The sequence below is a fragment of the Geotrypetes seraphini genome, chromosome 13, assembly GCF_902459505.1.
Source record: "Geotrypetes seraphini chromosome 13, aGeoSer1.1, whole genome shotgun sequence".
Lineage (NCBI taxonomy): Eukaryota > Metazoa > Chordata > Amphibia > Gymnophiona > Dermophiidae > Geotrypetes > Geotrypetes seraphini.
In genome coordinates this window covers 18,619,150-18,634,012 of record NC_047096.1, presented here as the reverse complement: position 1 = coordinate 18,634,012, position 14,863 = coordinate 18,619,150, and the positions used below count along the sequence as shown (strand labels likewise).

Sequence of the window (14,863 nt, the reverse complement as noted above, 5' to 3'; positions counted from 1 at the left end):
GTGGAGTTTTGCTAAAAGAACTGAAAAAAATGTATAAATGAAAGGGATTTGGACATACTACATAGCACACATTATTCACTAGAACATGAAGAGTTGAAATTGAAAGTTGTCCATGGGTATTTCCTTCTACAGTTTTATTAAAAATATATTTGCCAAAATAGCTTAAATTACTAATAAGTAATTCTGATAAACCTAATTACTTGTCTGGTGTTAACAGTAAACCCAAAGCCAGGGGCCACTAAGTTCAATATTTGCATAAACTTTTTTTTTTTTTTTTTTTTACAATTTTATAAATAATCACACATTTAGCACCTTGCCAATAGCTATACAGCACTTGGACCCAGCTGGGTTTTGTAGTACCGTATACATGAAGATGAAGTTCTGATTTTTCTATGGAAAAGCAGAACTGCAGTTGGTGCATGCAAGGAGGAGTGGCATGTACTCATGATTTTTCCTTAACAGAAGGAACTGCCGGATAGATCCATTATTCCTTGCCTTGTAATTCTACTAGTAGGATGAAACCCCCATTCTGGGGTGCTTCCATTGTATATTTTTTATACATTAAATTTAAATAATTACATTACATTAGTGATTTTTATTCCACCATTGCAGATGTTCTATTTACCTTAAATGTAATTTGGTCAGTTTTTAAGTCATGCATAACAAGCTTAACTGCTTGGTAGACTTTGGCTACAGAATTCAGCTGGAAGATGCTTCCAAGAACCGGAAAAGATTCCGACTTGGGTTCATTCATTTTGAGAATGTGAAACCAAAAGAATAACAGGTGGTAAAAATAGGAGAGCTGAAGTCAGTCTTCCAACTAAACAGATCCAGGAACCCAAGCATCTTCTCTTCCCTGAGCAGTGTGACTTGGCACTGAAATAGTACAAACTCACTCCTGGCAATCGAGGGCTTATCATTCTCTTACATTTAACCACATTCATGCACAGAGAGGCAGAAACAGAACTGGAAGTTATGAGGATGATACTATACCTGAGTTTCTCTTATGCCTGCTCATTGTTAAACATGGAGTTAATAATTGTCCAATTTCCACTGTGACAGACAGGTGACACAGCATTGTGCAACTATTCTGACCAAGCATCTTTGACTGGCACTGTGGAAATGTTAAGTCATAAGAAGGTCTCACTCAGGCTCTAAGTGCACAGCTCTGGGACGATGCTTCATTTTCATTTTCAGTGCCCCAGAATTAAAAAAAAAAAAGGGCAGACAGTCCTGCAGCATCTCTTTGGTTCAAGTTCTGTAAAACACAGTCTAATAATGCTACTTTCAAGTACTCTTAAACACGAGCTTCAGTATAGGAAAAAGAGCAAACTCCAATTGCAGAAGTTATACTGCAGCCATTAGTGCTCATGTGCAAAGCATGAATGCTAAGTTCTAAAATTAACACATTTTCAGTGTAAAAATTAAAGCCAACATTTTCTCTACAAAGCTAAGGATCATCCCAGTATAGAGCAGGATAGAGCCCAATGGTCCAAGGGTTAATAGCAACTGCACAGTACAGCCCAATGGTCCAAGGGTTAACAACAGCAGCTGCGCCCAGCTCCCTGAATCATAGGCTCCCTGAACGCTACAACGATTGGCTCATAGAACAGGAAATACATAAAACATGAGGTGAATGATCTACCTTTCTCTATTAGAGTCCTGTCCACAGCAGGTATTCAATTTCTATTCCATTTATACAATAATACAGAAAACAATATCACCAAGATCACTTCCTGTTGCACAGAACTTATACTGACAGCAACACAAGATCTGACACTAAAAACAGGAAGTGAGAACAAATGAATCGGGAGACAAAGGATGAGAACTCGGTGCTCTGAACTGAGAGACAGCTTCCCAAAAGAGGTGGAAAAGTCCACCCTCTGGAGTATCATCATACAGTCCTGGAAGAAATGTCCATGCTCCGGACCATTCAGTTCTGCCCATGGGGGCCAGTGCTTTGAATATTATCCACTTCGAGCAGGAGGATCAGTGCTCTGTATAAACCTTTGCTACAGAAAGAGGGTTTAGCTAAGCTGTTGTGTCAAAAAGTGGCATACGCTTGTATTGCTTGTACCCACTCTGCCAACTAGGCAACACCTGTACAGGGGAGAAAAGAGGAGAGAAAGACATATTCCATCACCTTGGAATGACTGCTCTCTACAAAAGTGGCACCTAACTTTTGTAGTAATGCCTAAGATATGCGCCGATCTCCCAATTAATTTTTTTTTTCAATTGCGATCTTGTTAAAGCTCATTTACTGATTTAATGATTAAGTTAGACACCTAATTTTCGGCACCTTTTATAGAATTTCCCCACAAGTGACAATTTTAACACAACGATGCCAGGATGGACAAAAAGAGATTTCAGACACCTAAGGCAAACCTTCAGCCTTGAACCCTACCACCACTGTCATCTCTTAGGCTCCTTTGCTGCTACCCCTCCCCCCCTAGCAATTATGTTCAATCCAATACCATCTCTCCCAGAAAAATCTAAGTTATTAAAAAAAAAAATCTGAAAAATGTCCACCCTCCCTGCTGGAAAAAATATCTTCTGCTGTTTCTCTGAGTTTGTTTTGCTTTGACTGCAGGTGCAGCATCTCCATTTGCTCAGAAGCTGCAGCCCTAGACATCTACCTGGTCCTACTAATGGTTTTCATGATCCTGGATAGGGTTACCAGATTTTCCATCTGGTAAAAGAGGATGCGTGACCCCGCCCTGTTACATCCTCAGGCCCACTTTTCAAAACCCAGACAAAGTGCTGGGTTTTGAAAAGCTGTCTCGGGAAATCCGGATGTCTGGTAATCCTAACCCTGGATAACAGCTTGCCACTAACCTTAATTTCCTCTGTGTCCACCAGCAGTTCTTCTTCAGCCTCATGCAGCTCTTCTGCAGGGTCATAACTATACATTGGAAGCAAGTGATGACGTAGCCTGTCCACTCTGAGAAAAATCAATTACACAACCAATATCATGGATATAGCTCCCAATGCGCAATTATGTAAAAATAAAAAGCCACAGAATTACAAACAAAATCAACTTGCACTATGAGAAGGATCTTAAAAATTGAAACTGTGTGCCACAGCACAATGGTGTGCCATGAGAGATTCCAGAGTTTTAACTTTATTTTTAAAAATTCCCTTCATACGTATACACTAGAATAGATGACATGTACGTCACATACACAAGATTCCGTTAATGATATGAATGTCTGTGTGTGTAAGGATACAACTGCCCAGACAAGCGTCATTCTTTGACGTGATTTGTCCTTGAAACTAATGGCAAGTAATTTTAGTTTCATTTTTATTTTGTATGCAGTAGTTATCCTAACTTGAACAACAAAGCAATCGAGGCTTTATCAGCTCTTGGATCTTCTTATCTTTGCAAACTTAGATTTTCAGCTCTGATAGAAATTAAATGGAAAAAAAGAGAATGACCACAGATGGTGGAAGATGAAAATGCATGTTTGCTTAACTATCGAGCCGCATTCTGAATTCATTTGCACTCAAAAACAAGCACATTTATCGCATTGATTAGCAATTTTATTCTATCTACTTTAGTTTCATCATTGTTACAGTCAACATTGTAGTTTAAGGAGCTTTAAATAAATAACTCTCAAATTAAATTTTTTGTTGGTTTTGCAATTTTATAATTTCAATTTTAATGTGCTGCGAAAAACATTTGCTCCATTTAGTGTGCCAGAGCTAAAAAGTTTTGAGAGACGCTGTTCTAGAGAAAAACTCACATTATTATATTATTGAGTTAGTTCTAGTGATGGAAAACAGGCAAAGACGTGCAGGTTGATTTTAGACCCAATTATGATGCCAAACACTCACTATAAAGCAAAGGTCAACTTCTGTATCACTAAATGTCATCAGTCAGTAATTCTCATCCCTAGAGTTCTTGATTTATTCTCTTTCCAAAACCCTTCAACCAGCATCTATTTACATTAAGGCCCTTCCCTTAGGAGCATTCCCATGCGTAAAATGTCATGCATTTGCAAATGCTATATTAGAAAGAAGGCTATCTAGGTGTGGCAATGCTTACTTCATTTACTTTGCAGAATGATGTGGTAAGGCCAGGGGGTGCGGAGCAATTGAGATAGGCCTAGCACCATGTGAATCCCTCATCTTACAAGAGTGTTGATGTAAAAAAAAAAAAAAAGAATCTGGATGTCGGCATTTACAGTTGTTCCTGGGCATGTTTAAGTGCCTGACTGAAGAAGCAGGCTTAGCAGAGCCAGAACCCCACAGCCCAGCATCTTGCAACCCACAGGGCTTTCAGATGGTTTTTTAAAAAAAAGACAAAATACCACAACTTTTTTAGGGGCAAAGGATTAAAACAGAACTAGAGGCTGTTTGGTAGAACTGTAAAATTGGGAGAGCTCCCATGTGGAAGGAATGCAATACTAGAATTAAAAAAAAAAAGTGTTAAAGAACAAGTCCGAGTACACTACCACAGCTACAGGGTATCTATATTTGTACAAGGGGTGCTACAGAGCATGATTAAGGTGCATTTGCAGAAGGTGGGGTAAATGAAGGGAATCAACAAAAGGGCAGAACTGTTAGAGCAGATATTGGCAACCACTGACTGAACATAATATATTTCTCCAATATTAAGTGAACAAGAAAAGGGGGATGTCTTTTCAACCAATAAAATCTTTATTCAACTATGATGTGTATAATGTTGAACCAACAGAGTTTTTATTTGTTATGCATTATTTTTTATCCTATACATTGCTTTGTGCTTCCAACTTTCATTCCGGCCTTTTTCATATGTTTTTATTTGTTTTACATTTTAACAATAGGTCAGCATTATATTGTATGGTTTTAATATGCTTTATATGTTATTATTCTCCAATAGTGTCCTCTGAAGAAGGCATCTTTTGATAAGCCGAAACAAGAATCCTTATTGGGACTCGTTTATTTCAAATAAAGATTTTATTGGTTGAAAAGACATCCCCCTTGCCTTTTCTTGTTGACTTGTCTGTACTGCAAGGCAAGGGGCTCTTCTGTTTGTCCATCGAATATTAAGTGCTCATAAAAGCACAAATGACCACACAAATTATTAAAGAGAGTTCTGACACAGAAGGGTGCTCATGGCATCCTCTGGAAAGGATTTCTTCTTGCTCTCTCAAGATTAGAGTATCAACAAACACTGAATCCCCGAGCCAGTCAGTCTTCCTTTTTCTTAGCCTCTCCCTTCCTCCAGAAAACATAACTCACCTCTTTCTCTTCTGAATATACATGATCTGCAAAAAAAAACAAAAGGAACTTAAAAAAGGTCAGAAAAGGAGCTGCTTCTAAAGCTGTACTTTTTTTTCCAGAAAAGACATTGTAGTGAGCAAGACTGGTTATCCTGTCTGTGTTACCCTTTCAGTACAAAGATAACATGGAACTGTAAGATAGGATTAGAATTAAGAGAAGAAAATCTGGGCTGGAATTTCACCCTGGGGGGGGGGGAGGAGAGATTTCAGATTCCTGAAAAACCCAAGCCTCAAAGAAGGATACCCTTCCAGGAAATATACAAAGGAATCTCAGTCCTGGGATACCTGAGAATATGTTAATGGTCCCATAGAGAACGGGGGCAGCCAGCATCCTGAACAGCTAAACCTCAGGTGGATTTTATAGACAGGTCACTTTGAGAGGTACCTGCAGGCTGATGCTCAAATCCTAATGCCGGCGCTAGAGGCAATTAGCTTAGAAGGCTCTGGCATAATAATAATAATAATAATAATAATTTTATTCTTATATACCGCCATACCCAACGAGTTCTAGGCATGGGAGATAATGTGTGCCAAAGATTAATGCAAATGTAGTCCGAACAATGTTAATGAGATATTTCTTATTCCCTCTCAACTCTCAGAGAACAACACATAAAACAAAGCCACCCTTACCACTGAAACCTAACAGTCAGTTCGGAGCAGACATTAGGGTGTTTGAAGAGAGAATTTCATACAATTGTCCCAGCTTTTATTTACTGTAGAAGCAGAAGGAAGCTTGTGCAAGCCCCTAAACACCGGCAGTGGCAGCGAGACGAATGTGTGAGGCAGATCAAACCCCAAACTGAAAGCACAAATTGGTGCCTGTTTCCAGCTTAAATACAGTGGAACCTCGGTTTGCGAGTAACCCGGTTTGCAAGACGAGCAAAACTCTCAGCAAACTTTTGACTCGCAAACCGAGCACTGCCCCAATAAACGAGCACTTGCAGCCCAGGAAGCGCCGTTTCAGGGGATTGCGCACAGCGTCAATCATCGGCGCTGTACGTGTCATGCGCGGCGTGCAGGTGGGGTGGAGTTCGGCTGTGTGGGCTCTCCAGCATGCGGGGGGCATCCGACGTGGAGGGCTGGCCGGCGGATGGAGGAGGCATCCCTCTGAAGCGGCACTGCGAGGTTCTCTGGCGGCTGGCAGACATTAGAGGCATCCCCCCCAAAGTGGCACTGTGGGGTTCTTCTTCGGATGACAGACAGAGGAGGGAGACGGCGCTGCAAGGCCCAGCAGAGGAAGCAGATCTTCAGGCAACGGCACCACGCACAGGACATGCTGGTGCCGGTGCCGCTGCGGAGGCTACAGAAAAGTAAGAAGAGGGTTCGGGTGGGTTGGGGGGGACCTCAGATCGTGGCAGGGGGGTGCCGGCCTTCGGGGGAGCAATGCCGGTTCTCGTGGGTGGGAGCAGCGCTGCTGGCCTCGGGGGGGGGGGGGGGGGAAGGTGGGGGGTGGAAACATATCAAAGCAAGTTTCCCATACTTCCTATGGGGAAACTTGCTTTGATATACGAGCATTTTGGATTACGAGCATGCTCCTGGAATGGATTATGCTCGTAATCCAAGGTACCACTGTGTGTGTGTGTGTGTGTGTGTATATATATATATATATATATATATATATATATATATATATATATATATATATATATATATATATATATATATAGTCTAAATGTAAAAGATAAAAAGATGTATTATAACAATATTACAAAAACTCATGTATGGAAAACCAAAGAAACACTAACTCTATATTGTAACACCATTACAGAAGCTCAAGGATTGTAACATCATTACAGCTCATGTAAACCACTCTGAATTGACTCCCCAGTCATAAGTAGCGGTATAGAAACTTTCAATAAACAATGTTTAATATAGTATCTTTCTTTAAGATACATCAGGGTCAGTACATTTTTCTTGTGTAATGAAAAAAATCATGCAGATACATTTTTTGTATTCTTCCCCCCCACCCCATTGATGATTAGATGTGAGAAACTAGGTTATTCCCTGCTGTATTGTTATATTGCTTTGGGTTCCTTTTATGGAAAATTCTTGCAATTTCTTATCATTCACTTTGTAAACAGTATGGACATGATTTTTTTTTTTTTTAAAAAGGAATCCGTATTGCATGAATTGACTATAAGGAAGCCTTTGATATCATCTCATAGTCTTAGATAATAAATTGCCTTAAAATATATCACAAACCCTGGATTGATCGAGTACATCAAGTTCACCATGAAAATGTGGCAAACCACTCTCCTGTTTGAAATATGAAGATGGACAGTTGAATATTTTGAAGAAGATTTCCTACTGACACGCTGGGTTTCTATAGCGCTTAATCCACTCTGTATGCTTATTAACACCTTGGGCTACACGTTTAGTCATAATCCTAAAGGTAATATTTATTTCTTTATTCATAGCCCACCTTTCCCAAGGCGGGTCACAATAGAGTACAAACACAAACAGCATCACATACTGTAGAACAAATTGAACATGAATAAAACATAATAGTGATAATGTAAAGCCTCCTAAAATTACTATTACCAAGAATGGGGACATAGAGGAAATTGAACAGGAAAATGCCTAGAATTATCTAGTAACAGAGGAAGGAGCCACAGTCAAGCACAACTTAACAAGAGAACAGATCAGCACAGAATTATTTCAGGAGATTAAAATCGATAGAGAGAAGAGCTTTTAACAGCAAGCAATAAGATACAAGCCATTAATCACCTTGCAACCCTTGTTCTCTCATACAGCTTCAAAAGATCATGGGCCTGATACTCAGCCAGTGCCAATCAGCATTTTGCTGATCACTGCTGGCATTATACCAAGAAATTCAATGTCAGCCATGTTTGGGCTTTGGCACTGAATTTCCAGGTATATGGAGCCAGCCAAATTATAGGCAGTTAAGTGTGACATATGGCACTTAACCAGCTATAAAGAACCACATGCAGTCCTATTCATGTGGTTAACTTTAACAGGTTAAGTGCCAACTCTACCCCTGGAAAACCTTAAAAGCAGCTGGTTTCGGATTGGGTGCTAACAGCATTTTCAGCAGCACTATCCAGCTGTAACCGATATTAGAAATGCCGATTGCTGAAATTATTGGGGGGGGGGGGCGAGGAAGGCAGGCTTATGCCAACAGACTCTCTTTGGGAGCAATTTGTTAAACTGAAGGTGCAGGGCTATGGGGTAATGGGAAATATTTTGGTAACTTGTGATCTTTTGAAAGATTGTGTTGCATTTTTGTAGGGGCATTGTCAAATACACATGAAAGTTTTGTATTATTGTCTAAATTGTTGCGTAATAAAAATTAAAAAAAAAAAATAAAGTAAACTAAAAGCAGTTTCCAGACATGCATTGATAGGATGCCCACACATATATATCCTATGAACTCCAGAAGACAACTCTCAGATACAATGCAAGGACTACAGCAAATGTTAACAGTAAATATGAAAGACAGATCATACTCCATGTAGCCTAACTTAAGAGTGAATTTTATTACCATCTTCATATGCGCAAAGCTAACCTGTTGGGGGGAAGACTGAGCTTCACACTAGTGATTAAAACAAATAGATTGCTCAGGGAGGCACTATATGAAATGGCAGGACGGCTGGCCACATCCCTTTAATCACAAACAATCAGAGTACCTACCAAAGAAAAGGCAGAAGTAGCACCTACGTTAATTTCACTATACGTAAATCTTTTGTTAACTGCATTGAACTTATGGCTATGCGGTCTAGAAATCTGCTATTATGTTATGCCTGATTGATGAATCAATCATCATATCTGGAATCGGGTTCTTTTATTGTTAAAAAAAAAAAAAAAGAGTCCTCTGAACTTTTAAGCTAAGCAAGTAAGTATATTAAGCAATGAGAAACTGATCTAGTTTAAAAAAAAACAACAACAACCCACAAGAGATATGTAAATAAGGGAATTCAAAAGCAGAGACCCAACAAAGGAGATGATGGAAAATGGTAAATGAAAAATTAAGTGCAACAAAATGAAAAACTAAAACTGAGCTACTGAGGAGGCTCCAGGAAACTAGACTCCAAAGTGTGTAACCATTTTCTATGTTCAAGGCTGATATCTTACATCTCAGGACCTCTTATGCACACAAAATCCATTATTATAAAGAGGCCTCAAAAGAGACCTAAGGGAGGGAGTTGTTTGGCTGAAGCATCCCTTGGGATATGTAAGAAACAAGAAAAGCTTCTTACCATAGCAACTATGATGCCAACAAACGTCAATAGGAAGAAGGGCACCAACACGAGACTGCCCATGGAACGGCCAGGAGACCCAGCTGGAGAAGGGGTGGTGGCGTTGGTCATACTGGTCACTCAGCAGGAATGCCGCAAAGAGACTTCCTCATTAGGAGTAGCTCGAAGATGGAAAAGACGCCTCTCCAGCTTCTGAAAAATAAGAAAGGGATTTTTGTTTGGCTGCCAGATTGCCATGAGAGCAGTGGCTGTCTGCATCCCTAGGAACTCTTCAGCAGAGAAAATCAGAATCATGAGCCAGTCAGTCATGAGCCTCAGGATGTGCTATCCAAATGGCATAGCACAGTACTGTCGCCACAAACACTTCTTCAAAGTACAACATACAGGCATTCAGACTGGTCTGTTCATTTCCGGTGCTAATGGATTCTCATCTACTGACAGTTTTAAAACACACATACTATTAAATAGTAAAATGTATCAACCTAGGCAGTCTATAAGATCTTTCAAAAGGAATGAAATCAAGGACTCCAATCTACTTTAATGAAGTAGATTGGGTGTAGGAGCCCTGCTGCTTCATGCTACACCAGTCTCAACATTACTATTACACAGATTTCAAAAATTCTAGTACTTAAAGAAAAATGAAATCTTTGTCACATGTGAAACAAACAGATATAGTGCATCGGGTCTTGACAAATTCTCTTTCCATCTAGAAGCCAGCAGCTGAGGACTCTTTCAATCACCTCATCAGCCCTACCAAAGCTGAGGTATGGGGAAAGTGACATTGAGTTCCCCCTTAGAGGTCTATCACAGCTCCTTTAAGACCAAATGTACTAAGGCTGTTATCCCTATCTTCTATAAAGAAAAAGCTCAGTAAATAAATCACCCTAAAATCCAAGATTGCTCCACCTCTCTTTGAGGCCCTCTTTCAGCCCCCACCCCCTCCCCATCTTTACCCAGACTCTCTCTCTCTCTGATCTCCCTACCCTATGTCTAGTTTTTCTTTCACGTTTCCCAAGCCATCCCCAGCAGCCTCTTCCACTCTCAATCTCCCATTTTCATCACCAGCATTCTCTCTCTCTCAACACCATGCATGCAGCAGCCAACCATTCCCCATTCATATTCCTACCTAACCAGTGACTTTTTATTGTGTCTTTCTAACCAGCCATCCCTCTTCCCTGTCCCAATCAATCTTTCACAATTTCAGCTGACTTAAACCAGCTGCACCCTACACACACTAGTTGGCTATAGCTAGTACCACACTTTACAAACAGTCTTATTACATTACATTGCATTACATTAGTGACTTCTATTCCGCCTTTACCTTGCAGTTCAAGGCGGATTACATAAGAATTGTTATGGATCTTAATACATAAGATTCTAAAAGAGCATTTTCTAATTTGCTAAGGAGTGAATTGGTAATGCCGGTGGAGTTTGGGACTTTATTGATAAAGTTATATTGGTTTTATGTGGTTTTTGAAGAGTAAGGTTTTTGTTTCTTTTCTGAAAGTTTTGTAGTCTGTGGTTGAAGTTAGCAGAGTTGTCGGTCCAGTTTTGTTGCTCTGGTGGCCAGAAGGTTGTCATATATTTTTTTTCGTTTGCCATTTTTGGTTGGCGGGTGTGCGAATATTGTGTGGGTTCTCCTGTGTCTGATTGAGGTGGAATGAGTTAGTCTATTGTTCCAGTAGGAAGGGCTGTTTCCATTTATAGCTTTGAATAGCATGCAAAGGAATTTGAAGTGTATTCTGGCTTGTATTGGGAGCCAGTGTGAGTCGTGGTAGGCCTCCGTGATGTGGTCATATTTTTTCAAAGAGTAGATAAGTCTTAGGGCTGTGTTTTGTATTGTTTGGAGTTGTTTCATCTTTGTTGTTGGGCAGGGGAAATATAGTATGTTGCAGTAGTCTATTAGGCCTAGGATTAGTGATTGAACCACAAGTTGGAATTGTTTTCTGTCAAAGAATTTTCGGACTTGTCTAAGGTTTCTCATAGTGGTGAATGATGTTTTTATTATTTTGTTGATTTGTGGTTGCATGGTGCAGCGTGAGTTTTAGCGTGGGTTTAATGGGGTATGTGATCAAGTTAATTTCTATGTTTGTCAAGGATGGGGTTTTGCTGTTTTCAAGCAGGATGAAATTTGTTTTGTCCGGGTTAAGTTTTAGTTTGTGTTCTTTCATCCATGATGCTACTGTTTCAAGTGTTTCGTGTATTGTGCTTATCATGGATGGTTCAAGTTGGTTGAAGGGGAGGAGTATGGTGATATCATCTGCGTAACTGTAAGAGGTAATGCCTAGTTTATATAGGCAGGAGCTTAGGGAGGCAATGTATAGGTTGAAAAGAGTGGGAAATAGGGTACTCCACATGGTTGGACCAAGGTTCCGATTTTTCATTGTTTGTTTTGACTCTATAAGTTCTGGATTGTAGGAATCCTTTAAACCATGTTAGAACTTTTCCAGCAATTCCTATTGCATCTAGAGTCTGTATGAGTATGTCGTGGTCTACTAGATCAGAGGCTGCAGAGAGGTCTAGTTGTATGATCATCATTTTTTTTCCCGTGCAGAGGTGTTGTCTCGTGATGTCCATGAGAGGGTCTCCGTGCTATAGTTGGTTCTGAATCCGGATTGCGTAGGGTGGAGTAAGTTGTGGTGATCTAGCTACCCAGCTCAAATTCATTGAGAGCTGTGTGAGGCTGACTGGAAAGAAATATTTTATTTTATTCGTTTTCTATCCTGCTCTTCCCAAAGAGCTCAGGATGGGTTACAGATTAATATACATAATATACAGTTAACAGGTTACAATTTGCCATAGTTACAGTATATGTTTTTATCCTAACTCGACAAACTAGGGATCTAAAACCAAAATACATAATATACGTAGTTCACACAGGTTAAGTTTGTCAGTGACACTGCAAGATTTTTCAATAGAAGTTTTTATCCTAACATAACACATACTGAGGATCTTGTATCAATACACATTTCTTTGTAATAGCTATTCTGAAAGCAATATGGTGATAGTATAGTGATAATATAGAGATGAATGTTTGGGCTTATATGTGAGCACTATCCTATTTTGTAATAGAGTTCTATTTTTACTTTATGTTACTATATTTTTATTGTAAACTGCTTAGGGCACTTTGGTGATATAGCGGTATATCATAATTAAATTTTAAAAATAAAAAAAAATCATAAAACTACAAATACCAGGTTAAAATTCGTAGGCCCCGTGTCAACCTGGTGCCCAAGATTTGCGGAATTCTGTGGTACTTGAATTTTCATGACTGCTGCTTCAATTGTGACTGCAAGGCTAACAGACTGCACCCTCTTTATCATCACCACTCAAAAGACATTAAGAATCTTCAACCTGTGCTTACCTCAGCTCAGATGAAACATATTCACTGAGCTACCTATCAAAACCCACAAGCTCTCCAAACCATCCATCACTCAAAACCATTATTTAACCAGGAAAGATGACTAAGCAAAATGCTACCATATGATGGAAGAAATGCAAAACCTTCAAGTGTCTGCATCCAAATTACAATCCCTACAGCATACTAAAAACCCATAAAAGTTAACAGATCAATCATAGACAATTAAAGCTATATTGTGTTTCTCATCCAGTACTAGAAATGTCCTAATAAGAAATACATACAAGATGTTCTCCAAACCAGACTAAATTCCATCTTATACTAAACAGCATGCTGTGATCTCAATCAGACTGTCAGCAACTTATTAATGCAAGAAAGGTGAGAGCTTGGATTAGCATCTTCTGCTTTTATACTCAGCTCCTTACGCAGCCCCAAGGGGGGAGGGGGAACATGGCCATGTCGGGCTTTTAATGTTGTACATCTGGTCTTAGAAAAATTTTATTTAAACTTCATCACTCTGCTCTGCATTGGTTTTGATTGGATTGGATCCAAGTTCTCCAGAAAATTATCATCTGTATTCTTCACTGCCTTTCTTAATTTAGGACCAAACAAAGTTAAAACTTTACTGTATTTTTTGATAGATTCAGATTGGGTTTTGATTAAGGGTAATCAATATATTTTAGTTTTTGACTTGATATATTATACAATTTTGGTAAATAGATTAACATTATCTGATATTATGTAAGATCTTAAAGGCTTGGATTCAATAATATTGATCTGAATGACAATTTAAGTACATTTAAATATGACATCAACATGGATTTTGATGACCTCTGGAGTACCCCAGGATTCCTCTCTTTCAGCTGTTCTATGAGGGCTGATTGAAAAGTACTGAGACTAGTTTTTCCTAATTCAGAATCAGATGACTCCACAGGATCTGAACATTTTTCTTTTTCAAATGGTGCCCTTCACATCCAATACATTTTTTAAGCGTTTCAAAAACGATTCAGACATGCAGTATTTATTTGCCATTTATTTACTCAATTTTCTATTCCGTTCTCCCAGGGGAGCTCAGAACGGTTCACATTAATTTATTCAAGTACTCAAGCATTTTCCCCTGTCTGCCCCGGCGGGCTCACAATCTACCTAATGTACCTGGGGCCGTATTAGAGGCTCTTCATAAATCATCTTTTTGGATGGCCCCAATAATAGCAGTATCACAGCCTGCAAACAGCTACAGATTTTAAAAGAGTCCTAACTTTCTTCATCCCGTGATATACCAAGCACTACCTAGTCCCTGCACCTCAGGGGGCTGTCCCTCGCAATCGGGAACCCTGCTCTCCCCGCCCGTGGTCCGGCTTCGCCCCCTCAGTCTCAAACTCCCCGCGCGCGCCCTACCTTCGAGCGTCTCTTCGCATAGCCTCCAACCGGCCTCGGAGCTTCCCCTCTCCGGCGCCCCGCCTCCTCTCACGCGACTTCCTGTTTCCGGCAGCGAACGGCGAGGAGGTTCGGCCTTCCCGGATGGTGAGCGCTTGCCTCGTGGGAGAAGCTGACGCCTACGCGCACGTCACTCGCGCGCACTGCATGCGCTATGAAGTTGAACTGGAGGAAGGTCAGCGGATTGAGGAAATGCTTCACACCATCCTCCATCAGAGTGCCGGGAAATTCTGCTACGCGAAGGGACCCAATTTATTGGAAAAGGGGGGGGGGGATGCAAGACATGGATTGTGTCTTGAGTTTGCAAGCGTGCCTTGTGCTAAATTTGACAGCATCTTAAGGAAAGAAGTGATGGGAGACTTCAAGGTAGACTTTCCCCATTTGTGCAGAAAAGTTCCAAGACTCATAACCTTTATCTGTTCCTGAAGTAAACTTAGAACAGAATGTAAAACTAATAAAAACTGGAAAAGGCTAAGGCATGTACTTAATTTAGGTGAAGTCATATTGCCTGACAGAGACTCAAAATTGTCATTCTTAATCTAGATGAGCTATACTGTGCAGCTTAAATTCATAAACCAAACATTTAG

The 14,863-nt window shown here is 40.0% G+C and overlaps 1 protein-coding gene across 2 annotated transcripts; it reads right to left on the bottom strand.

The window, feature by feature from the left end:
* Positions 1-247: 247 nt before the first annotated feature.
* SMIM29 (small integral membrane protein 29) lies at positions 248-14,488 on the bottom strand. Of its 2 annotated transcripts, none has more exons than XM_033918573.1 (5): positions 14,238-14,488; positions 9,482-9,673; positions 5,224-5,249; positions 2,836-2,941; positions 248-2,100 (listed from the first exon to the last, which is right to left on the bottom strand). In XM_033918573.1, the coding sequence occupies exons 2-5, from the start codon at positions 9,590-9,592 to the stop codon at positions 2,032-2,034; spliced, it is 312 nt and encodes a 103-aa protein (XP_033774464.1). In that variant the 5' UTR covers positions 9,593-9,673; positions 14,238-14,488; the 3' UTR covers positions 248-2,031. The 2 variants fall into 2 exon arrangements, with proteins under 2 accessions (XP_033774464.1, XP_033774465.1); XM_033918574.1 differs by lacking the exon at positions 14,238-14,488 and adding an exon at positions 14,130-14,224.
* Between the last annotated feature and the right edge of the window lie 375 nt (positions 14,489-14,863).